The following is a 23,160-nucleotide window of genomic DNA, read 5'->3' as shown; positions in this document are numbered from 1 at the left end:
TCAGCATTCCGTAAAGACCACTCCCTCCGTGACTCCCTCGTCAGATCCACACCCCCCACCAACCCAACCTCCACTCCCGGCACCTTCCCCTGCAACCGCAGGAGGTGCAAGACTTGCGCCCACACCTCCCCCCTCACCTCCCTCCAAGGCCCCAAAGGAAACTTCCATATCCGCCACAAATTCACCTGCACCTCCACACACATCATCTATTGCATCCTCTGCACCCGTTGTGGCCTCCTCTATATTGGGGAGACAGGCCGGCTACTTGCGGAGCGTTTCAGAGAACACCTCTGGGACACCCGGACCAACCAACCCAACAACCCTGTGGCTCAACATTTCAACTACCCCTCCCACTCCACCAAGGTTATGCAGGTCTTTGGACTCCTCCATCGCCAGACCACAACAAAACGACGGTTGGAGGAAGAGCGCCTCATCTTCCGCCTAGGAACCCTCCAACCACAAGGGATGAACTCGGATTTCACCAGTTTCCTCATTTCCCCTCCCCCCACCTTGTCTCAGTCAAATCCATCGAATTCAGCACCGCCTTCCTAACCTGCAATCTTCTTCCTGACCTCTCCGCCCCCACCCCAGTCTGACCTATCATCCTCACCTTGACCTCTTTCCACCTATCACATTTCCGACGCCCCTCCCCCAAGTCCCTCCTCCCTACCTTTTATCTTAGCCTGCTGGACAAACTTTCCTCATTCCTGAAGAAGGGCTTATGCCCGAAACGTCGATTCTCCTGTTCCCTGGATGCTGCCTGACCTGCTGCGCTTTTCCAGCAACACATTTTCAGCTCTGATCTCCAGCATCTGCAGACCTCACTTTCTCCTCAAGGAATTTAGCAGTAAAGACAGTTGAGGAACAATGACAGACTTAAGAAAATAGTTCATAATTCACAGCAAAAATATATCAGTGATGAAAAGTGAGGTGCTGGAAAAGCACAGCAGGTCAGACAGCATCTGAGAAGCAGGATGAAGGGCTTATACCTGAAAAGTCGACTTTCCTGCTCCTCGGATGCTGCCAGACCTGCTCCGCTTTCTCAGCACCATGTTTTTAGACTCTGATCTCCAGCATCTGCAGTCCTCATTTTCTCCTATATCTCAGTGAGGAAGGAAGACTCCAGGAAGGGGATAAACTGACAAGAGTTAATCAAGGAAGTTAGGGATAGTATGAAATTGAAAGAAACCTATACACTGTGGCAATGATTATTGATAAACTAGATGATTACAAATGTTTAAAAAGCCAAAAGAAAACAAAAATTGACAACAATAAACTAACAGGATAAACTAGCAAGTAATATAAAATGGACAGTTAGAGCTTCTTGAAATATATAAAAATGAAGAAGGTGGCAAAAATGAGCATAAAGAATGAGGCTGGGGAAATAATAAAGGGGAACCAGGAAATGGCAGAGGAATTGAATAAATACTTTGCATTAGTTTTCACAGTAATGTACCCTAATAGAATTCCAAAAATACTAAATAATCAAGGAGCAAAAGGCTAATCCAGAGAAAAGGTACTAGGAAGTTAATGCACCAATGGCTGATAAATCCACTTGAGCCAATGAGTTGTATCCAAGGATATTAATGGAAGTGGCTACTCAGTTAGTGGGCACACTGGTAGTAATCTCCCAAGAATTCTTAGATTCCGAATGCATTTGCAGGTGACACAAAATACAAGGTGAGTGGTGAGGATGACACAAAGTGTCTGCAGGTAATAGGAGGGCAGAAGGATTGTTGGCTTTTATTTCAAAGGGAATGGTGTATAAAAATAGGGAAGTTTTGCTAAACCAAAACAAGGCACTAGTCAGACCACACTTGGCATACTGTGAACAGTTTTTGTCCCCTTACTGGCATTGAAGTCAGTCCAGAGAAGGTTTACGAATCTGATTTCTAGTATGGAGGGATTTTCTCTTGAGAGGTGGTATAACATTAGCCCTTAGGAAAATGAGAAAAGATCTTATTGAGCATGTAAGATTCTTAGGTGTAGATCCAGAGAGATTGTTTCCCCTTCTCGGACAGTCTAGGACTAGAGGGCATAATTGCAGAGTTAAGCCCATTTAAGATAGAGAGGATAAAGGGCAGTGAATGTGTGAAATTTGATACTTCTGAGGACTGTTGAGGCTGGATCTTTATATCCAAAGTTGAGATAGACCAGCTTTAAGTCAGTAAAGGAATCAAGGTTTATGAGGAAAGTCAGGGAAGTGGAGGTGAGGATTATGAGATCAGCCATGATCATATTGAACGGCAGAGCAGACTCAATGGCCCACTTCTGCTCTTTTGTCTGATCAATGAACTCTAAATATTAGTCAGCCACAATTTCCTTTTCACAAAGCCATGTTGATTCAGTTTGATGGCATTGATATTTTCTCATTACACTGCTACAATCTCCTTAATAAAGTCCAGCATTTTCACTGAGATATTAAACAAACTGACCTGTAGTTTAGCTTTCTGCAGATATGGTCATGTGAATTTAGAGAGGTAGGCTATTCAGCCCCTTGAGCCCCCACTGCCATTCAATAAGATCATGGATGATTTGATTACTCTACATTCGCTCCCATCAATAAAAACCTCTCACTCCCCTCCTTATCTATTGCTGACTTTAATAGATTCAAAGATCCTGCTCTTACTACCAGTCCAGGAATAGTGTTCCAAAGACTCAGGACCCTGCCTGCTTCCTTTCTTGAATAAAAAAGTTACATTCACTATTTTCTAACCTCAAGGGACCTTTTCAGAATCTAGGGAATTTTGGAAAATTAAATCATATGTATCATTATCTCGACATCTACTACCCAAGTTAGGTTTATTACTTCTATCATTTTCTCCCCATCTTTTTTGTCCCACATTGCCATGGTGGATAGGCTTTGAAAAGTCAGAAAGTGAGGTACTCACTACAGCAACCCTAGCATCTGTATTCTATGGCCAATCCAATTCAACCTCTGGCGTATGAAAACTTCTAGATGTTGATTATGGGGATTCAGTGATGGTAATGTCATTTAATCTCAATGGGTGATGATTAGATTCTCTCTTGTTGGAGAACATCATTGCCAATCACTTGGGTGACACAAATTTTACTTGCCACTTATCAGTCCAAGCATGCATATTATCCAGAACTTGCTGCATTTGGACATGGACTGCTTCAGTGTCAGAGGAACCATGAATGGTGCCAAATATTGTGCAATCATCAGTGAACATCTCCACCTCTGATCTCATGATACAGGGAAGGTCATTGATGAAGCAGCTGAAGATGAATGGCCCTAGGACACTACCCTGAGGATTGCCTGCAGTGATGTTCTGGACCTGAGATGACTGACCTCCAACAACCACAACTATCTCCCTTTATTCCAGGTATGATTCCAACCAGTTCATTAAACACCTTAGACTTTTGAATTTTAATCCTTTAGGAATTAACCCTCTGATTTATTTACTTTTATTTAAGTGCTTTATGAACTAACATTGTTATTTTTAGTGACTGGAGTACTTTTCTCCTCTACCCGCTTTAGTCTTTATGATCCGAGCAGCATATGACCTCTTTATTCTTCTAACCAAGTGCACCAGCTCACACTTATCCATTTTGAAATACATTTACCAATTAAATATTTATTTATATCTTCCTGGTGTGGAACAGTATTTTTCTGCATTGATTACACCGGTGTTGTCAGCATACTTAGAAATTCCAAATCACCAAGATTACAGTAAATGACTATTATAAATTGCAAACAATAGTCCTAATGAACATCAATGTCCAGCAGACCTACTTTAACATTTCAGCATAATCATTAACTTACTTGATCCCACAGGTATTCAACATCCAAAGCGAGCTGCAGCCTGATTTTGTTATCATCACTAATGCCGCTATTTGTTCCCATGCTGCTTACGGCTGCAGATTTCCGTGCTTGTTTCAGTCGCTTGAGACTCTCCTCCATCTTTTTTACAGAGCTAAGAACATCAGAAACTGTTTCGTAATACCTGGAAAGTGGAAAGCCATGTCTAGGTTTATTGTAGTGTTACCATCCATTTAAGGATATTAACATCTAAAGAAAATCCAAACATTTTGTCTTAATTAACAGAACTATACCATTATATTTCACTGTTTTATATAAAACACAAACTTCACTGTTTACAGGACAAAGTAATCAAAACCAACATGGTTAAATTAACACTATTGCTTATACCTAGATAGATTGGCTCCTTTGTTTCTCAAGAATTATACTATAAACCTGCAATATCTAAAAGATATTTACTTCTTTAGGGAACACCATGACATGCATTCACCAGATATTATCATTAATTCTTTTCAGTTCCAGCTATTCATAGGGATCAAGTTTTAATTACCAATTAGAGTCATGGATGCCTCCTCTGTACCTTATTCTAATTACTTTTCCAATGCTTACAAGGTAATCTGCTGGTTGCTTTGCCTGTCACAAGACTCCATGATAATGAATACAAATTCTTCCACTGGTTTCAAACTAGGCAATCTTCCAGCTTCTCTTCCCACTCAAAATTCAAATAGAGATAAACTTCATTTGCAATCCACTCAGTGGATAAAGGAGTTCATTTTCTTTTATCCTGTTTGCAGTACAGGCCTAGCTAATAATTTACTTTGGCTAACTTAGCCATCAGCACTTTTAAACTGCAATTTTGAGCTTGGATGGGTCTGCATACATTTAGATAGCCTCAATCATAGCACAGAAAGAACATAAAACAGTACAGCACTGTACAGGCCCTTCAGCCCATGATGTTGTGCCAATCTTTTATCCTATTCTGAGATCAAACTAACCTACATACCCTTCATTTTATTATCATCCACATGCCTATCCAAGAGTCACTTAAATGTCCCTAACGTATCTGACTCTACTACCACTGCTGACAGTGTATTTCACACACCCACCAATCTCGGTGTAAAGAACCTACTTTTGACACTCCCACTAAACCATACTCCAATCACCTTAAAATTATGCTCCCTCATGACAGCCATTTCCTCCCTGGGGAAAAAGTCTCTGGCTATCCACTGTATCTATGCCCCTCAACAGCTTGTACACCTCTATCAAGTCACCTCTCATCCTTCTTCGCTCCAATGAGAAAAGCCCGAGCTCCCTCAACCTTTCTTCATAAGACATGCCCTCCAGTCCAGGCAGCATCCTGGTAAATCTCCTCTGCACCCTTTCTAAAGCTCCACATCCTTCCTATAATGAGGTGTCTAGAACTGAACACAATATTCCCTGGTGGTCTAACCAGGGCTTGATAGAACTACAGCATAACCTCGTGACTCTTAAACTCAATCCCCCTGCTAATGAAAGCCAACACACCACTTGGACAACAACCCTGAGGGATCTATGGAATCCTGCCTTTACCCCTGTAATGTGCATTTAAATTCCACCTTCCAAAGTGAATCACTTCATACTTTTCCAGGTTGAATTCTATCTGCCACTTATCAGCACAGCTCTGCATCCTGTCAATATCCCGTTGCAACCTACGACAGTCCACCACACTATCCACAACTCCACCAAACATTGCGTCATCGACAAACTTACTAAGCCACCCTTCCACTTCCTCATCCGAGTCATTTATAAAAATCACGAAGAGCAGAGGTCCCAGAACAGATCCCTGTGGAACACCACTGGTCACCGAGCTCCAGGCTGAATACTTCCCATCTACTACCACTCTCCATCTTCTATGGGCCAGCCAATTCTGTATCCAGACAGCCAGATTTCCCTCTATCCCATGCCTCCTTACTTTCTGAATAAGCCTACCAGGGGGAACCTTATGAAATACCTTGCTAAAATCCATATAATACATGACATCCATTGCTGTACCTTCATCAATGTGTTTACCATAGCCTCAAAGAATTCAATAAGGCTCGTGAGGCATGACCTACCCCTCTCAAAGCCATGCTATCTCTTATCAAGCAATGCTTTTCCAAATAATCATAAATTCTGTCTCTCAGAATCCTCTCCAATAACTTGTCCACCATGATGCAAGATGGACTTGTCTAGAATTCCCAGGGTTATCACTATTCCCTTTCTTGAACAAAGGAATACCATTTGCCACCTCCAATCATCTGATACTACTCCAGTGGACAATGAGGACACAAAGATCATCACTTCCTGTGGTAACCTTGGGTATATCCCATCTGGCCCAGGGGACTTATCTAGCCTCATGTTTTTCAACATTTCCAGCACATCCTCCTCCTTAACATCAACCTTTTCAAGCGAATCAGCTTGTTTCATGCTGTTCTCACAAACAACAAGGTCCCTCTTACTAGTGAATACTGAAGCAAAGTGTTCATTAAGGACCTCCTTTTCCTCCTCGGACTCCAGACACAAATTCCCTCTACTATCCCAGATCGCCCCTACCCTCAGTCTGGCCATCCTCTTGTTCCTCACATTAGTGTAGAAAGCCTTGGGGGTCTTCCTTAATCCTACCCACCAAGGCTTTTTCATGCCCCTTTCTAACTCTCCTATGTCCATTCTTCAGTTCCTACCCGGCTACCTTGTAACTCTCTAAAGCGCTGTCTGGTCCTTGCTTCCTCAACCTTAAGTAAGGTTCCTTCTTCCTCTTGACTATATGTTCCACATCTCATCATCCAACTTTCCTTCACCCCACCCTACCCTCAGTGGGTTAAACCTATTGAGCACTTGCAGCAAGTGCTCCCTAAACAACCTCCACATTTCTGTCGTGCATTTCCCAAAGAATATCTATGCTCCTATTTTACACTTCATAGTTACCGCTAATAACAATGTAAGTCACTCTCCCCCATACCATCTGCTTTTATTCCTCTCCATGACTACAGTAAAGGTCAGGGACTTGTGATCACTATCACAGAAATGTTCTCCCACCAAGAGATCTGGTACCTGACTTGGTTCGTTTCCAAGCACCAAATTCAATATTGCCTCCCCTGTAGTCGGCCCATCTACATATTGAGTCAGGAATCCCTCCTGGACATACCTGACAAAATCTGCTTCATCCAAACTGTTTGCACTAAGGAGGTTCCAAACAATATTAGAAAAGTTGAAGTCACCCATGACAACAACCCTGTTACTTCTGCACATTTCCAAAATTTGCCTCAATCTTCTCCTCTGTGTCTCTGTTGCTAATGGGGGCTCTACAGAAAACTCCCAATAAAGTGACAGCTCCTTTCCAGTTTCTGACTTCCACCCATAATGACTCAGTGGAGAAACCCTCCTCAATGGCCTCCCTTTCTGCAGCTGAAATACAATATCTGATTAGCAATGTCACTTACGCACCTCTTCTATCTCCCTTCCTATTCCTTTTGAAACATCTAAACCCAGACTATCCAACAACCATCCCTGTGATATCCAAGTCTCTGTAATGGCCACATCGTAGTTCCATGTATTGATCCACGATATAAGGTCTTCAACCTTATTCCCGACACTTCTTGCATTAAAATAGACATACTTCAACCCATCACACAGACTGCAACTTTGCCCCATCAACTGTCCATCCTTCCTCACAGACTGTCTGTTCACCAGCTACACCATCCTCTGAACCACAGCTTCTGTTCCCATTCCCTTGCTAATCAGTTTCAATCAGCACAGAAATTTCAAATTCCAAATTTCAGATTCAGTTTTTGTTTTCTTGAAACTGGTGAAGGTCAGTTTTATTTTCTATTAGGGCTTTTTCAGTTATAGGCTGCCTCAAAAAATGCTATTTTTGAAATCACAGATTCTATCACAATACAGCCTTAACCTTTTAAGTGTATTAGACTCTAAGCTTGCTTTAATTCTGTTTATCCCATTTTACACAGTTAACATTTTAACTCATGGAAGTGGTATTCTACAACACATGGCATATGAATAGATATTTGCACTACCAGACTCTGTGCCCACAAAATGCTGTGCTGTGAAATTACATTGATCGATCATGATTTTGGAAAGCAGAGATCCAGAGTTAAATTCCAGACTTTAAGCACCGCTTGGTATGGTGGAGTGATGAAAATCAGGGATTCAAGAGTTTGCACACAGGTCTCAAAGGGCAAAAGACTAGACAGAAATAGAAAGAGACTAAATTATGAAAATGATTACAATTGAAAATTGAGGCATTGTTGTTCTGGACCAAGAGATGTCAGCTAGCACAGAGATGTTGGGTGAATTTGGCTTTGTGTGAGTTATGATACAAATAAAATGATAATGATTGTTGCTGACAGATTAACATTGACCCTTATGCAGCATCTAATTACATTTCTGAGATATTTCTCAGAAATCAACAACCATTGGTAGTTGTCAATATAGGAAATGTAGCCATTTTACATAGTAAATGTTTACAAACAGCAATGAAAAGAACGAACAGATAACTGAGGTGCTATTGCTTGAGGAAACAATATTGGCTGCAGCGTCAGCAAAATTTAATGTTATTTGTCAAGTAATGGTGTAGGATCTTCCAATATCCAATAAAGTCACCAAAGTTGTATGACAGTATCAGCTTCAGAACTATGTTAGCAGTTCATGGATTGAAAGAATCAACAAAGATAAACTTTTCCACACAGAAAATAGCAGTGATAATTCAACTGTTGCTTGAAATTAAAGTGGCAAGGAGGAACTGTTATAAAGAAATTAAAAGCAAAATGTGAATTAACCAAGAAACAGTATAATCTATTCCCTGGGAGAGAGAGATAACAAATGCTTGATGAGCCACTGCCTATGGCAACTGGGCATTTAAGAACTGCCTGCAAAAGTTAGGCTCCGAAGTAAAATGGTTAATTGCAGCAAAAGCTATGTTTTAAACAGATAGCTAACTTCAAATGTAACAAGGAACAGGAGAGCTACTTTTGACAAGAAGGCAAGTTACAAACTTGAAGTCTCCAAAAACGTAATCAATGTTTGGAATGAAAGAATCTATTGAATAATTAATAATATCACACTACAAACTAGTCCATACTACAAAGAGAAAAATATATGGATCCCAGAACAATTCAATAGCAGAATTTCTAAGAATAACACTGCATAAGGATTGAGCCCTGGACACTTCCAGAGATGGACACTGTTTGTGGAATTCTGGCCACGTTGCAACACTAATCGAGTTGAGTTGTGAAGCTTAACTTGCTCACTGGAAGGGTCTTCTTTTGGTTGCTACTTGCAATATATTTTAAATTATTGTTTCAGTACTTGCTTATTTGTGAGATTTCTTTTCAAGTAACCAAATTAAAGGTAACTTGTGGTGATTTACCCACAATACTGGATTACCACATAACATCTCATGAAAAAGACTACTTGCAAAAATGCAGCACACTCTCTCAATACTGCACCTTGCAACATCAGTTAAATGCAATATAAATAACAATATGTGTGAGAATAATTATTATGAACTACATAAGAGATTCCTCATGATTGCTTTATATCAGGAAATAATTACCTTTCACTGCAAATTCTGAGAGCACCTGACAACCACCCCTCTATCCTGCTTTCATTCACAACACTTTTATATTCAGTTTGAAGCTGGTGCAGCGGTTTCAAAGCATTTTCAACATATAAGGAAGCCTTGATAGGGACCTCCTGAAGTAAACAAAATAAAAGAAAGCTTTTAAAAATCGGCATTATTGGTTGTGACAAATCCATAGTAGAAGAGACATGATTTTATCCCTCATCAGTCCTACCAAATAAGGAAGTCAGGCAAGTTCAGATAAAATGTGCACAGCAAGCTCCCATTAGCAGCAAGGCAATAATCAGATAATCTGTTCCTTACTGATCTACTTGATGGGCAAATATTGACCAGAACACTGGATGAACTCTGCTTACTCTTCTTCACCTTACATCCCCTCCAAGATCACAGATGGGAACTCAGTTTATCGTGCCTTCTGAAAGATAGTGCCGGCAACAATGCAGCACAGTGCTACTGCATTGCCAGTTAGATTGTGTGCTCAAATTTCTGGAGGATGTGAATTTAAAACCTTCTGACTCAGGGGCAACAGCTGACACCTAAACAGTAGAACCCAAGCTCCAGATACTACCTATAGGTAGCCTGTCCACTGTCACACATTCTGATACAGATCCATGTCTCACTACTCTTAACTTCTGTGATTGAACCAAATTCATTTTCACTCCTATTCTGTACTCCTAGCTTGTGGCCCAATCTCCTGTGCAACACGATCAGAAACCACTGATAACCAATTCCACAAAACCCTTTGTCTACTCACAAGACAATGTGTCTGCCTTGATATGATTTTTACATTTCTCTATGCATTTCAATACTGCCTCCTTCTTCCTTGATGTTTATAGTGTTCAAACTAATCAGATTCTCTGGCATTTTATTCCCATTACTTTCCTTTTTTAGAAAGCTATGTTAGCATCACATTAGTTCTTCTGCAATCCTACCTCAATAAAATGCTAAAAATACCATGCTGTAAGAGCAATTTCTTGCAGTGAATTAGCTGGCAGTATTTTGGTATATTTTGTGTTAATAATTAGCTGCTGGAAAAATCAAAGAATCTCACAGCACACAAGTCACCCACCTCATTGTCTCTCTGCTGGAATTATTCCATGCATAAATTATATTCAGTTTTTGCTGTATACTTTTCTATGGCAGGTAACAGAAACAGAGGGGTGATGATGAAATAATTACTATACCTACCTTGTTTGTCCTTCGATACAGCCTGGGCACTTCAGAAGCATTTTTAAGATAATTGAAACAGGCTTCACTGAGTTCCTCAATAATTCTATCACTTAATGCAGGCAGCTTGCTTACCACTGAAGTCTGAGAATCTGCAAGTGCTTCTGTTGGGGGAAAAAGTAAACAAAGTGCATATTAAATGTACAATGATTAGCCATGACCTGTTAACTAATTAATCTGATCCTCATTTTCCTCTACTTAATAATATCATTGGTTCACAATGCATTGAAACTGGATGCGATACCTTTCAAACTGTGTATTAACCAGTCAGGCTGAGTTTCCTTGTATTGGTATTCAAAGTGGGAGGAGTGGTAAAGGTTTAAGGAAGTGGTTAGTTATACAAAAGTGGGAATAGGATTGTCCTCTTCTGTTCAGGATGACTCCAGAATTGACACACCACCTAGGATGGCACTTTAGTGCAGCACTGCTGACATGTTGCATTGTCACAGGTGCCATTTTTCCTGGTCCAATCTTCCAGATTCACTGTTTCAGCTGAATATTAAACTGCACTATTTAAACTGGAACAGGGAGCTGTCATAGCCGACATTCTTAAATTGCTCATTCATCTCAATGTTTTCAAAGAAATTTGGCTGTGCACAAAATGACTACCATGTTTGTATGCTGAAGCCACGCTTTCTACAACTAAGTGCTTCATTGGCTCTGCAATATCCATGAATCCAGATATATAAATTTAAAACTGGCTTTTTTAAAAAAGATATTTTTCATCAACCTGTTCATGAATGCTGTTACACACCTCTAGAGCAGATGGGATTTGAACCTGATCCTCCTGGCTCAGAGGTATAGACAATACCAATGCACCACAAAAGGCCCGCTAACTGATTTTATTTTATATTTAAAAGCATATTTGATCTTCAATTAACACAGAAGAGTAATATATAATCTTATACAGCGGGACATCAATCTGCCATTTCAATTTTTCTGCTGTTTATAACCAAGCCTCCCAAAAGGATGACAGACTCCTCAACATTCAGCAAGAGATGAGGCTGACCCTTACATATGAAGACCACCAAGCCCATACCCAACCCCAGCCAAGATAGACTAAGAAATTTCCACACAGATAACTTTCCTTGCTGGAAAACCATCAATGTATTATTGCATGAAACAACTCCAACCCACAAATATTTCTCTCAAAAAAAAAAATCACAATCATTTTATCGCATCTTACCTGAAATGAGGGAGAAATTTGCAAACCCGATGTTCTCCAGCCTTGGTTTAATTATCTCCAAAAGGCCTGGAAGCTGTAAAGAAGGAGATTTAAAGATTATTGGAAACAACCAGTTTGGCAACTGCTGAAGTGATAGAATCCTGCAGTACAATTTCCCAGCAACCATTCCAGAGTAAAGATTTGAATGTCATTTTACTATGCCAGTCATTGCAAGTGTACATTCATCAATAAAACCAGACACAGCAATGTTGGCCAAGAGGCAAAATTGAGGCCTATGACACTAGGGAAACCAGGTACTTTTAATCTGTGAAATAACTGGAGTAGGTTTGATCATAGATCATAAATATCCTTGACTACATACGGGATGCAGTCTCCTTAGCTCGACAAGGGCAAAAAAAAAACAAAGAGAAGGTGGTGGGGTCAAGTTTAGGGCTCATTCCTAACTGCTCTGATATGGTGAATGTATCATATTCAGCAAGTATCTCAAAATCAATACAATCCCCATGAACTGGGAAAACTGAGATTGACCGGAAGCCAACTTTTGATGAGAGGGGATAATGCAGACTGGAGCATTCTAACTTTTCAGCTATAATGAACAACCTGTAAGGAAGAGATACACACACAACAATCAATTCCAATATTGAAAACACAGTTTCCAGATTTGTTCCCAAGATTGAAATACATACTCCTGTATTAATCTAAGCTTAAAAACAAAGAAATCGACTCAAACCTGTTCCTGGATTTTATCCAAGTCTGAAACAAGGTACACCAGTTGGTTAACAGAAAGAGATGGTACAACTTTAACATCGGAAGCCAACCCATTTCCTTGGTCTTCATTACTTTCACTTGGAGAGGTCACCATATTGTTGTTGGCAGCTGCAAGTTTGATCCCATCCTGAGCAAGGTCTTTGCTTGGTGATGCAATTTTCAACTGCGGAAAGGAATAAGATAAAGGATTAAATGTAGATACAGCCACTGTTTTAGTGCCAAAAGTATTGTCAGTTTGCAGGGATATTTTGATTAATGCTATAATACAAAAAGACCACTCAGCCTATTGGGCTGGTGGCAGCTCTTTGAAAGAGCAATCCAATTAGTCCCATTTTGTCTGCTTTTGCCCAAAGCAAACCAAATTTTATCATTTCAAGTTAAGTCTACTCCACATTTGAAATTTAATACTGAATCTGCTCCTCTGCTCCACTACATTTTCAGGCCATGCATTCTAGACTCCTGAATGAAATCTCCCTTTAGCTTTCTCTGTTCTAAGGAGCTGAAAATGTGTTGCTGGAAAAGCGCAGCAGGTCAGGCAGCATCCAGGGAACAAGAGAATCGATGTTTCGGGCATAAGAAGGGCTTATGCCCGAAACGTCGATTCTCCTGTTCCCTGGATGCTGCCTGACCTGCTGCGCTTTTCCAGCAACACATTTTCAGCTCTGATCTCCAGCATCTGCAGTCCTCACTTTCTCCTCTGTTCTAAGGAGATCAATTCTAGTTTCTCAAACACAACATAATGGATGGGGGATTTCCTTTCAGACCAAAAACTACAGTCTTTTCAGCTTTAATACTTTATTTAAAACATTTGCACAGATTAAGTGCTCTGCACCTTGCAGGAAACAGATGCAATTTTTTTATTAAGGGTGACGTGATTCACTCTGGTGCAGCTCAGATAATTTGAGTGCTGGAACACAGACATCATATTCACATTATAGATTCTTTAAGGCTGTCTCTCAGGTAATTTCTTGGAAGGATTTTACTAAAAGATATAATCCCAGGCTAAAATGGAGGATAACTGCTTTTAAAAATTGTTTGTTCTTTAGAGCTTTTCCCATAAGGCCAGTACTTGCTGCTCATCCCTTGTTGCAGCAGAGCTGGTGCCTCCTTAAACTAAAGTCCATGTGGGTGCAGGTGCACAGAAAGTGTCATGGTCCTGTTGGGGGGGGGGGGGGGGGTGCGCACAGGGTAGGGGGGCTCCCACAATTTTGGTCCCAGCAATAGTGAAGGTACAGTGATATATTTCCACGTCAGAATGGTGAGACACCTGGAAATAACTTGCAGCAAGTGGTGTTGCCACATATCTATTGGCTTTGACCTTCTTGATGGTAGAGGTCATAGGTTTGGAAGATGCTGTCGATGGAGCCATGAAGTATTGCTACAATGCATCTTGTAGACGGTGCACCGGTGCACACTGAATCCACTGTGCGTTAAAAGGTGGAGGGAGTGAACATTTGAGGTGGTGCCAATCAAGTTGGCTGCTATGCCTTGGATATTGTTAAGCTTTTCGTGTTGGAGCTGAATTCAACCAGGCAAATGAAAAATATAGCATCACATTCCTGCATTACAGATGGTGAGCAGGCTTTGGGGAGAGAAGTGGTGACATTCTCACTGCAGGACACCCAGCCTCTGAGCTGGTGCTGTAGCCACAATATCTATTTATAGAGGCAGAGATGTGCAGCATTGAAACACACCCTTCAGTCCACCCATCCATGCTGACCAGCTGCAATAATGAGAATGGCAGTTTAACAAAGTTTAGAAGAAACTAACATCAAAAAAATAGAGTGGGGTTGTTCTGTGATGCTCAAATCATTCACTTGCAAACATGATCATAATCATACAATTTGATGAAGCCAGAAGATTGGGAAGCCTTTAAAAACCAGCAGACAACTAAAAAAGCAATAAGGAGGGCAAACTAGTTGCTAAAACTTTAAAAACTGCAAGAATTTTTCTCAATTTATAAAAGGTAAGAAAGAGGCAAGAGTGGACAATGGACTGCTGGAAAATGAGGCTGGAGTAGCAGCAGTGAGGATCAAAGAAATGGGGGAGGAATCGAACAGATACTTTGCATGGTCTTCACAGAGGAAGACAGTGGCATTTCAGAAATTCAATACAATTGGGACAGAGGTGAGTGTAGTGGCCATCACGAAGGAGAAGGTACTGGTGAAGATGAAAGGTCTGAAGACGAATAAATCACCCAGACTGGTTGGTCTACATCTCAGGTCTCTGAAAAAGATAGCTGACGGGATTGTGGATTCCTGAAAGATCACGACCATTGTAGTCAGGGAGGATCGGAAAATGGCTAATATAAGACGCCTGTTTAAGAAGGGAGCCATTCAACGGGAAATTATAGGCAGTTCACCTGATTTTGGTCATTGGTAGGATTTTAGAGTTGTTCATTAAGAACAAAGAACAGTACAGCACAGAAACAGGCTCTTTAGCCCATGACTATGGTGACACTCAACGCCTTTCTAAACTAAAAACCTTTTGCCTCTCCATGGTCCATATCCATCCATTCATATATCTGTCAAGATGCTGCTTAAACGTTACTACTGTACCCATTTGCAGCACCTCCTCTGGCAGCATATCCATGGCACCTACCACATTGTGTAAAACAACTTGCCTCTCACATTTCCTTTAAACTTACCACCTTTAACCTTAAACCCCTGGTAACTGACATTTCTACCCTGGGAAAAGGATTCCGACTATATATTGTATCCATGCCACTTCTATCAGTCACCCCTCAACCTTTGAGGTCCGATCTTTCCTCATAGCTAATACCCTCCAAGCCTTGGTAAACTATTTCTGTACCTGCTCCAAAGCCTCCATATCCTGTTGGCGACCAGAACTGTACACAATATTCCAAATTAGACTACTAAAGTTCTGTACAGCTGCGTCGTGACATGCCAATTTTTATACTCTGCCCCAAACAATAAAGCATGCCATACGCCTTCTTGACCACTTTATCCACTTGTATTGCTGCTTTAAGTGGACCATGGACCTGTAAGCTTAGGTCCCTCTGCATGTTGATACTACTAAGGTTTCTGTCATTTACTGTATAGTTCCCTCCTGCATTAGTTCTCCTAAACAAAACCTTGCATTTGCCCAGATTAAACTCCATCTGCCATTTCTATAGCTCTTTCAGCCTATCTGTATCCTGCTGTCTCTTCTGGAAATCCACCTCACTATAGAATCATATAATCCATACAGTGCAGATTGAGGCCATTTGGCACATCAAGTCTGTACTGACCCTCCGAAGAGCAGCCTTTCCACACCCCACATTTTTATCATTGCTCATCCACCCAACATGTACATCTTTGGACTGTGGCAGGAAACGGTGCACCCATTGGAAACCCACGCAGACACAGAACATACAAACGCAACACAGACAGACAGTCATCTAAGGCTGGAATTGAACAGAGGTCCTTTGCACTGAGAGGCAACAGTGTGAGCCACTGTGCCACCACTATCCACAGCTCCCCCAATCTTTGTGCTGTCTGCAAACTTACTACTCAGTCCACCAACATTCTCCTCCAAATCATTTATATATATATTACAAGCAGAGGTCCCAGCACTGATCCCTGCGGAACATTACTAGTCACAAATGCCCAGTCAGATAAGCACCCTTCAACAGCTACTCTGTCTCCTGTGACTAAGGAAGTTCTGTATCCATCTTACCAGCTCACCGCAAATCCTCTGCAATTTCACCTTTTGTATCAGTCTGTCATGAGGGGCCTTGTCAAAGGTCTTGCTAAAATCCATATAGACATCTGTCTCAAAAAACTCAATCAAGTTTGTGAGACACTACCTTCCCCACACAAAACCATGCTGCCTATTACTAATAAGTCCATAATTTTCCAAATGTGAGCAAATCCTATCCATAAAAATCTATAAAAATAATTTTCCCACCACTGACACGGTTCACTGGCCTGTAATTTCCTGGATTATCCCTGTTGCTTTTCTTAAAGCAAAAGAACAACATTCGCTATTCTAGTCCTTAAAGACCTGGTCTGTGACTAAACAATATACAAAGATTTTGTACAAGGGACCAGCATTTTCCTTATCTGCCTCCCTCAGCATTCTGGGTTAGATCTCATCAGGACCTAGGGACTTGTCTAGCTTAAATGATTTTCAAAACACCCAACAACCCCTTTTATAGATATTGACATACGCTAGCATATCAATATACTTCTCTCGAAACTCACCTTCCACCATGTCCTTCTCCTTTATTAATACTATTGCAAATTTACATTAAGGACAACACTACCATTATAGGGCAAGCCAAACAAAGAACAGCCAGGGAATTCCTAGAAGCATGGCACTCATCCACAAACTCCATCAACAAACACATCGACCTGGACCCAATATACCGGCCACTACAGCGGACAGCTGAAACTGACAACCGGAAGCGGCAGGGACAGGCCACTATAAATGCCGGAGGAAACACCACAGAAGCGCTTCACAGGAGGCTCCCAAGCACTGAGGATGTCACCTAGACAGGGGACGAAACGTTTGCAAAAACTTCCAGCTCGGCGAACAGAACCACAACAACGAGCACCCGAGCTACAAATCTTCATCCAAACTTTGTACATTAAGGACCTAACCCACTTCCCTGGATCCATACATAATTTCCCTCCTTTGTCCCTTGAGTGAACCTACACTTTGCCTAGCTACCCTGTTGCTCCTTATGTATTAAACAGTTTGGGATTTCCTTAATCCTGTTTGCCAAAGACATTCCATGGTCTTTTTTAGCCATTCTAATTCCCTGCTTGCGTTCTTTCCTGCTATCTTCGAAGGCTGTCTTCAGCTTCCTAAACATTACATATGCCTTTTTCTTTTTGACTGAACTCAATTTTCTCTTGTCATCCAAGGTTCTTGAATCTCACCATCCTTCTCCTTCATAGCAATGTGCTGGTCCTGAACTCTCATCAACTGACCTTTAGAAGAATCCCACATGCTAGCTATAGATTTACAGTCAAACAGCCACCCCCAATTTACATAACCCAGTTCAGCCTAATATTGTAATTAACCTTCCCCCACTGTAGTACTTTCATCTGAGGACTACTCTTATCCTTATTCATAAAACTTAGAGAATTGTGATCACTGTAGGATGAGATTGTGAAAACTTGGTAGTACATGGTAAAATAGGGCTGAGTCAGTATGGCTTCATTAATGGGCAATCATGTCTGACAAATCTGTTGGAATTCTTTGAGGAGGTAATGAGCAAATTAGGCAAAGGACAGCTAACGGATGTGATCTATTTGGATTACCAGAAGGCCTTTCATCCAGGAGCTGGACAGGAGGTTGCTACTTTAGGCAACAGCCCATGGCGTTAGGGACAAGACATTGGTATGGAAAGGTTGGTGAAGTGGCAGAAGGCAAGAAAGTAGGGACAAAGATTTTTTTTTCAGGATGTTAGCTGGTGACTGGTGGAGTTCCAGTGTTGGGACCACAACTACTCACGTTATACATCAACAAACTGAACGACAAAACTGAAGGCATTGTTGCTAAGTTTCCAGATGATACAAAGATATGTGGATGTTCAGGTCTTGCTGAGGAAGTGGGGAAGCTGCAAAAGGACATGGACAGGCTAGGAGAATAGGCAAAGACATAGCAGATGGAATGCAATGTGGACAAGTGAGAGTTTCTATTCTTTGGCAGAAAAAAAAATAGAAATAGCGTATTTTCTAAATAGGTAAAGGCTTCAGAAATCTGAAACACAAAGGGACTTCAGAGTTCTAGTTCCGGATTCTCTTGAAGTTAACACACAAGTTCAGTTGTCAGTTAGGAAGGCAAATACAATGTTAGCTTTCATTTTGAGGGGGCTAGAAAAAAAAAAAGAGGGATGTACTGCTGAAGAGTCTAAGGAAAGATGTGCTGGCATTGGAGGAGGTCCAGAAGAATGAATCTGGGAATGAAGGGCTTGTCATTGAGGAGTGAGTACAGTCACAGAGTCTACTATCAATGGAGTTTAGAAGGATGGAAGGGATTGTCATTGAAATTTCAGAATACTGGGAAGCCTGAATAGAGTGGACATGGAGAAGATGGGCCCTAGTCTCTCCTACTAGCGGAGATAAGGGCACAGTTCAGAGAAGGGATGACCCTTTAAAATTGAGATGAGGAGGAATTTCTTTCGCCAGAAGCTGGTGTATCTGTGGAACACACTGCCATAGAAAGCCTGGAGGCCAAGCCATCAAGTGACATTAGCACAGTGTCTTAATGATAGGAAGATCGGGGTTACAGGTGGAAGGCAGGAGAATGGGGTTGAGAAACATATCTCATAATGGTGCAGTCTTGATGGGCTGATTGGGCCTACTTCTGATCATCTAATGGTCTTATAATACAAACAGCTGTATGTGATAAATGAATATTACAAGATGGACAATGCAGTATGACAAATGCATTCCCCACAGGAGATCTTCATATGCTGTTATATGTGGACTAAAAAGAGGAGTTACAGGTAAAGATTTGGCTGTATAAGAAAGGGAGAGCCCATTAACTTGCTCACTGAGGAATGCTTGGTCATCTGTATCTACTCGCAATTGAAGAGAAGCTAAATACGTGAATCAGGACACAGAAAAGAAAGGCTTACAGATAGGGGATGAAAAATTTAATGAAAAGGTTCATGTGGAATTTAAATACCAGCATAGACCAGTTGGCCTTAAGGAATGTTTTTGTGCTGGTATTATTTTTCTCCATGTACTTTATGTTCAGTGGATTGGGGGTGGGGGGTGGAGTGGTGTTTAGAATCAGGAGTGCAAACCTAAGCAGTATGGTACTGAGTGAAGATTAATCACAATATGGATAAATATTGATAGGATTAAAGTGTGTTCTAGAGTGAATTTAAAGCTAAATATTTTAAAGAGAAAGAGATAACAATTTGCTCACTGCATGATAAATTATTTGCTCATTGTTAATTTCAAGTTGAGGCTTTATTTTGTGAGGGATGGGAGTTTAAAGCACAGAGACTGGTGGAACAAAAACAATTTTACACAAATTTCTGAGCAAGTGAAATTTAATGTCTTATGCATTCAAATTTAATGTCTTATGGGATGTTACTGGGGGAGGTGACCATCGGGTGTCACTGTGGGTAACAAGAGTGACTCTATATGGTGTTAATGTGGGAGATGAGTGTGACCAAATAGGGTGTTACTGTCCTGCAACTGTTAAGAAGCTGGGTTCCTGCTGTTCTTAAGGGCGGAACTCCTGTGTACAAATATTAGTCAGTCAACATCAGTCATACCCAGTAACTGAGACCAAATTCAGTAAATGCCTGTTTGCCGGAGCAATTATTTGCTTTTCGAAACACTGTAGGAAGAAAAAACACATTTACGATAAAAGTTCTTCTCTTATCATATGATATGGTGTTCTTGTCTGTGACCATTGGTTAGATCACCCCTGGGTGATCAGTGAAGTGTGGAAAGAGCACTGTGACTGCCTTCAGTTTCCAATGCTCCCAACTGTGGAGTTATATCAGACTGCAATATGTAGTGAGATGATAGACTGTCCTTTCTACCAACAAGACAATTAAATATTACTTACACTCATGCCCTTATCTCTGATGCATGGGGAAATTTACTGTTTGCTATCCCGCACTATTTGGTCAACACATCAGGCACCGTCATTTCAGTGGGTTGGTTTTAAGATAAATCTGAAGACTATTTTAAGTTCAAAAGGCATCTTAGCAGTTTGAAATGATTTTGGCAAATGCCAAAGGTGACAGATCCCAGACTAAGGATTAAGAATTAACTGACCAGCAGCTTTTCCAATGAGTTAACTCATGGCTCAGTAGTTAAGGAGTTAGTGCATCAACTCAAATAGCTCTGTAGCTTTTCAATTCACTGTGATTGTAACAAGCTGGAAGCTTCATAAAAATGTGATTGCTTTGTTGTTGCATATCTACCTTGAGCTGCGTGAACTTCGTGAATCGCCATTTGCTTATCTTCAGTTGAGAAAAAAAATGAAGTTTGCTGGGGAGCAGCCAACAAAAGAGCACCTTTTAAAAAGGGGGTGTGGGGACAAGCCAGTGAGCCTGACAGTTGTAAAGCGTTCAGAGGCAGAAAATGTAACACCGAGACAGGTACGGGAGGGTTTCAGCTGGTTTTTAGGAGAGGGAGTGCTTGCCAAACCAATTTCCTGGAGTTGGAGAAAATGATAGATTTTATTGACATTGCAGGATTTCAGTGAAGTGATTGACCCAGTGCCATATGAATAATTGGTCAAGGTCAGGAGACACGAAATAGGAGACAAGCTTCTGAGATAGAATCAAAACCGTTAAACCAGGCAGCAATAGTAGGTTATGTACATGGCCAAATTGGCATGGTAAGGAATTCCCAATAGGACACCATATGAATTAGAGCTGGGGACCATTGCTGTTTACTATATATAAAACAGTTAGAGCTTGAACAGAAACAAGCTGTTTAAACTTGTAGGTGACCCAAACTGACGGGAAATGAAGGGGTGTACTGATGTCCAAACAATTCAAGTAATCAAGGTAGATTAGCAAGATGGCATAATATTGAAAAATATGAAGAACATGACTTGGGAAGGAAAAGGATAATCTAAAGGGCTGTAAGGATACAGGACACAGCACCATTGAGTGAATGACTGGAAATGACCTTGCTGCAGACAACAATGAATTACGCAGAACAGTAGAGCACATGACAAATTTATACAAAGCATTAGTATTGATTCACCTGATTAGATTCAATTTAGCTGCGTTATATAGATGGTGGCAACTGCATGAAATGGGTTGCCCAGGAAGGGAGACAGTGTGGAAATATTTCTGGGAGATTTGGCCAGATACTTGACAGAAAAGGTCAGCAAGGATTCTCTGTTAAGGACCAGCTGAACAACATTGATCTCTGGCTCCAACTTATTCCAGGTAGCTTCTAACTGAAATTCTATCGTTCTGGTCCCATTATCATTTTGTTTTGCTGTCTGCCATCTTATCTGTTGGCATTTAACCTCTCCTACCTTTTGCCCAACCAGACCTTGTTTTTTTTCCCCTTTGCTCCCTTTTCCTGCCTGTTCCTCTCCTGATGATTGTTTAAAACCTGTTAAACTTCTGATACAAGATCATGGGTTTGAAACATTGACTTTTTATCCTCTCTCCCCAGATGCTGCCAGGTCTGCTGTGTATTTCCAGCATTTGTTATTAATTCAGGCTGCTGAAACATCTCTAGTTCTTTACCCTCCTTGGTTCTTATATATAACCTTCAAATCAAGTTATCACTCACATAGTGTAGCTGCCCAAACAGTGAACATGCAGGAGATCCTTTAGGCTGCACACTCAATCTTGCAGCCTCCTACTTTCAACTCCTCTTATGTAAGGTGAAAGAATCCTGCTGACATAGCCAGGGATTTAACTAAATTGTTACATCTTTGGTCTTTCAAACAACTAGTCTTATTGGATCTTCAAGCAATTCATTTCCACACAGAAGTGATTTCAATCATACAATTTCTGCTGTTTAGAGAAAAAGAACAGCAGCAGACATGGAGGAGCACACCATCTGCAGATCCCCATCAACACACATACCATCCAGGCTTGGAAATATGCGTATATATTAAATATACATAACAATATACACATTATATTTTGTTACACATCATAACTTGTTCATCTAATTTCTGGAATTCCCTATCCAACAGCACAGAAGGAGCACCTCCACCAAATGGCCTGTAGTAGTTCAAGAAACTGCCCAAACCCGTCCTTCTCAACAGCAATCGGGTTTGGGAAATCAATGTAACCTTTGCACTAACAATTTTGCGAATGAGAAATTAAAGGTTTTCTCATGGCTACTCTCATTCCAGGCTTACTGCAACCTAGAAAAACAAAACTTCTGAGAGCTGCAGAGATTACACCTCTAAATTCTTCATGGCTGAACTATCATTGCTCCATTTGGTCAACCTAGACAAATATAATCATTGCTGATAGTATTACATAGGAACTACAGCACAGAAACAGGCTATTCATCCCAATTGGCTGGCCTTTATACTCTACACAAGCTTCTTTCTACCTCTCTTTATATAGAGTGTGATATTGTACTAAATCTGATGCAACATCCAATTCTATGCTCATGTTACTGCTTGTACTTTGATTTACTCTAGTTTCTTCTGATCCATCTATGCCTGGGATATCAATTTCCCCCATAATTAAGAAAGCTAGGGGTAAGAAATGGCTATTTTGCCAATCAAGCCTGCACCCTTTCCATCTGTGCATGATCTACTTATTCAAGGACACCCTCTCCCCACCACTGAAAAAGACTCAAAATTCCCTTCCTAATTCTAACATAAATTAACCAAATAAATTCCTATTCAATCTCTTCACTCAGTATTTATTGATATAGGACCTGATCCAAACTATTGAGCGACCCAGAACAAGTTCCTTATCCCTAACAATTTCCACCGTGGGATAGGAATAATCTGTAATCTTGTTTCAACTAGAAGAATATTCTGAGAGTTTGTAATCCAATCTAAATCATCTATCACTTGATGAAGGAGCGATGCTCAAAAGCTAGTGTGCTTCCAATTAAAACCTGTTGGATTATAACCTGGTGTTGTGTGATTTTTAACTTTGTA

The 23,160-nt window shown here is 40.8% G+C and overlaps 1 protein-coding gene across 4 annotated transcripts in view; it reads right to left on the bottom strand.

Annotated features, from left to right (window-relative positions):
- The window catches only part of cog2 (component of oligomeric golgi complex 2), a 72,071-nt gene that overhangs the window by 5,956 nt on the left and 42,955 nt on the right, over positions 1-23,160 (bottom strand). For 2 of the 4 annotated variants that reach the window (XM_043680947.2, XM_087979013.1), the window contains 5 exons: positions 12,542-12,742; positions 11,812-11,884; positions 10,587-10,729; positions 9,372-9,511; positions 3,788-3,968 (listed from right to left, as the gene is read on the bottom strand). In XM_043680947.2, the coding sequence (XP_043536882.1) occupies positions 3,788-3,968; positions 9,372-9,511; positions 10,587-10,729; positions 11,812-11,884; positions 12,542-12,742 (738 nt within the window). Of the gene's footprint in view, positions 1-989; positions 1,139-3,787; positions 3,969-9,371; positions 9,512-10,586; positions 10,730-11,811; positions 11,885-12,541; positions 12,743-23,160 lie in introns of those variants that run through there. The other 2 variants (XR_006309874.2, XM_043680976.2) reach the window with 2 other exon arrangements.

This window comes from Chiloscyllium plagiosum, unplaced genomic scaffold (genome assembly GCF_037043375.1).
Source record: "Chiloscyllium plagiosum isolate Xiang-an unplaced genomic scaffold, Cpla_swu_hap1 HiC_scaffold_3, whole genome shotgun sequence".
Taxonomy (NCBI): Eukaryota; Metazoa; Chordata; class Chondrichthyes; order Orectolobiformes; family Hemiscylliidae; genus Chiloscyllium; species Chiloscyllium plagiosum.
Note: the sequence above shows the minus strand (reverse complement) of the source record. Positions and strands in the feature narration are given on the sequence as shown.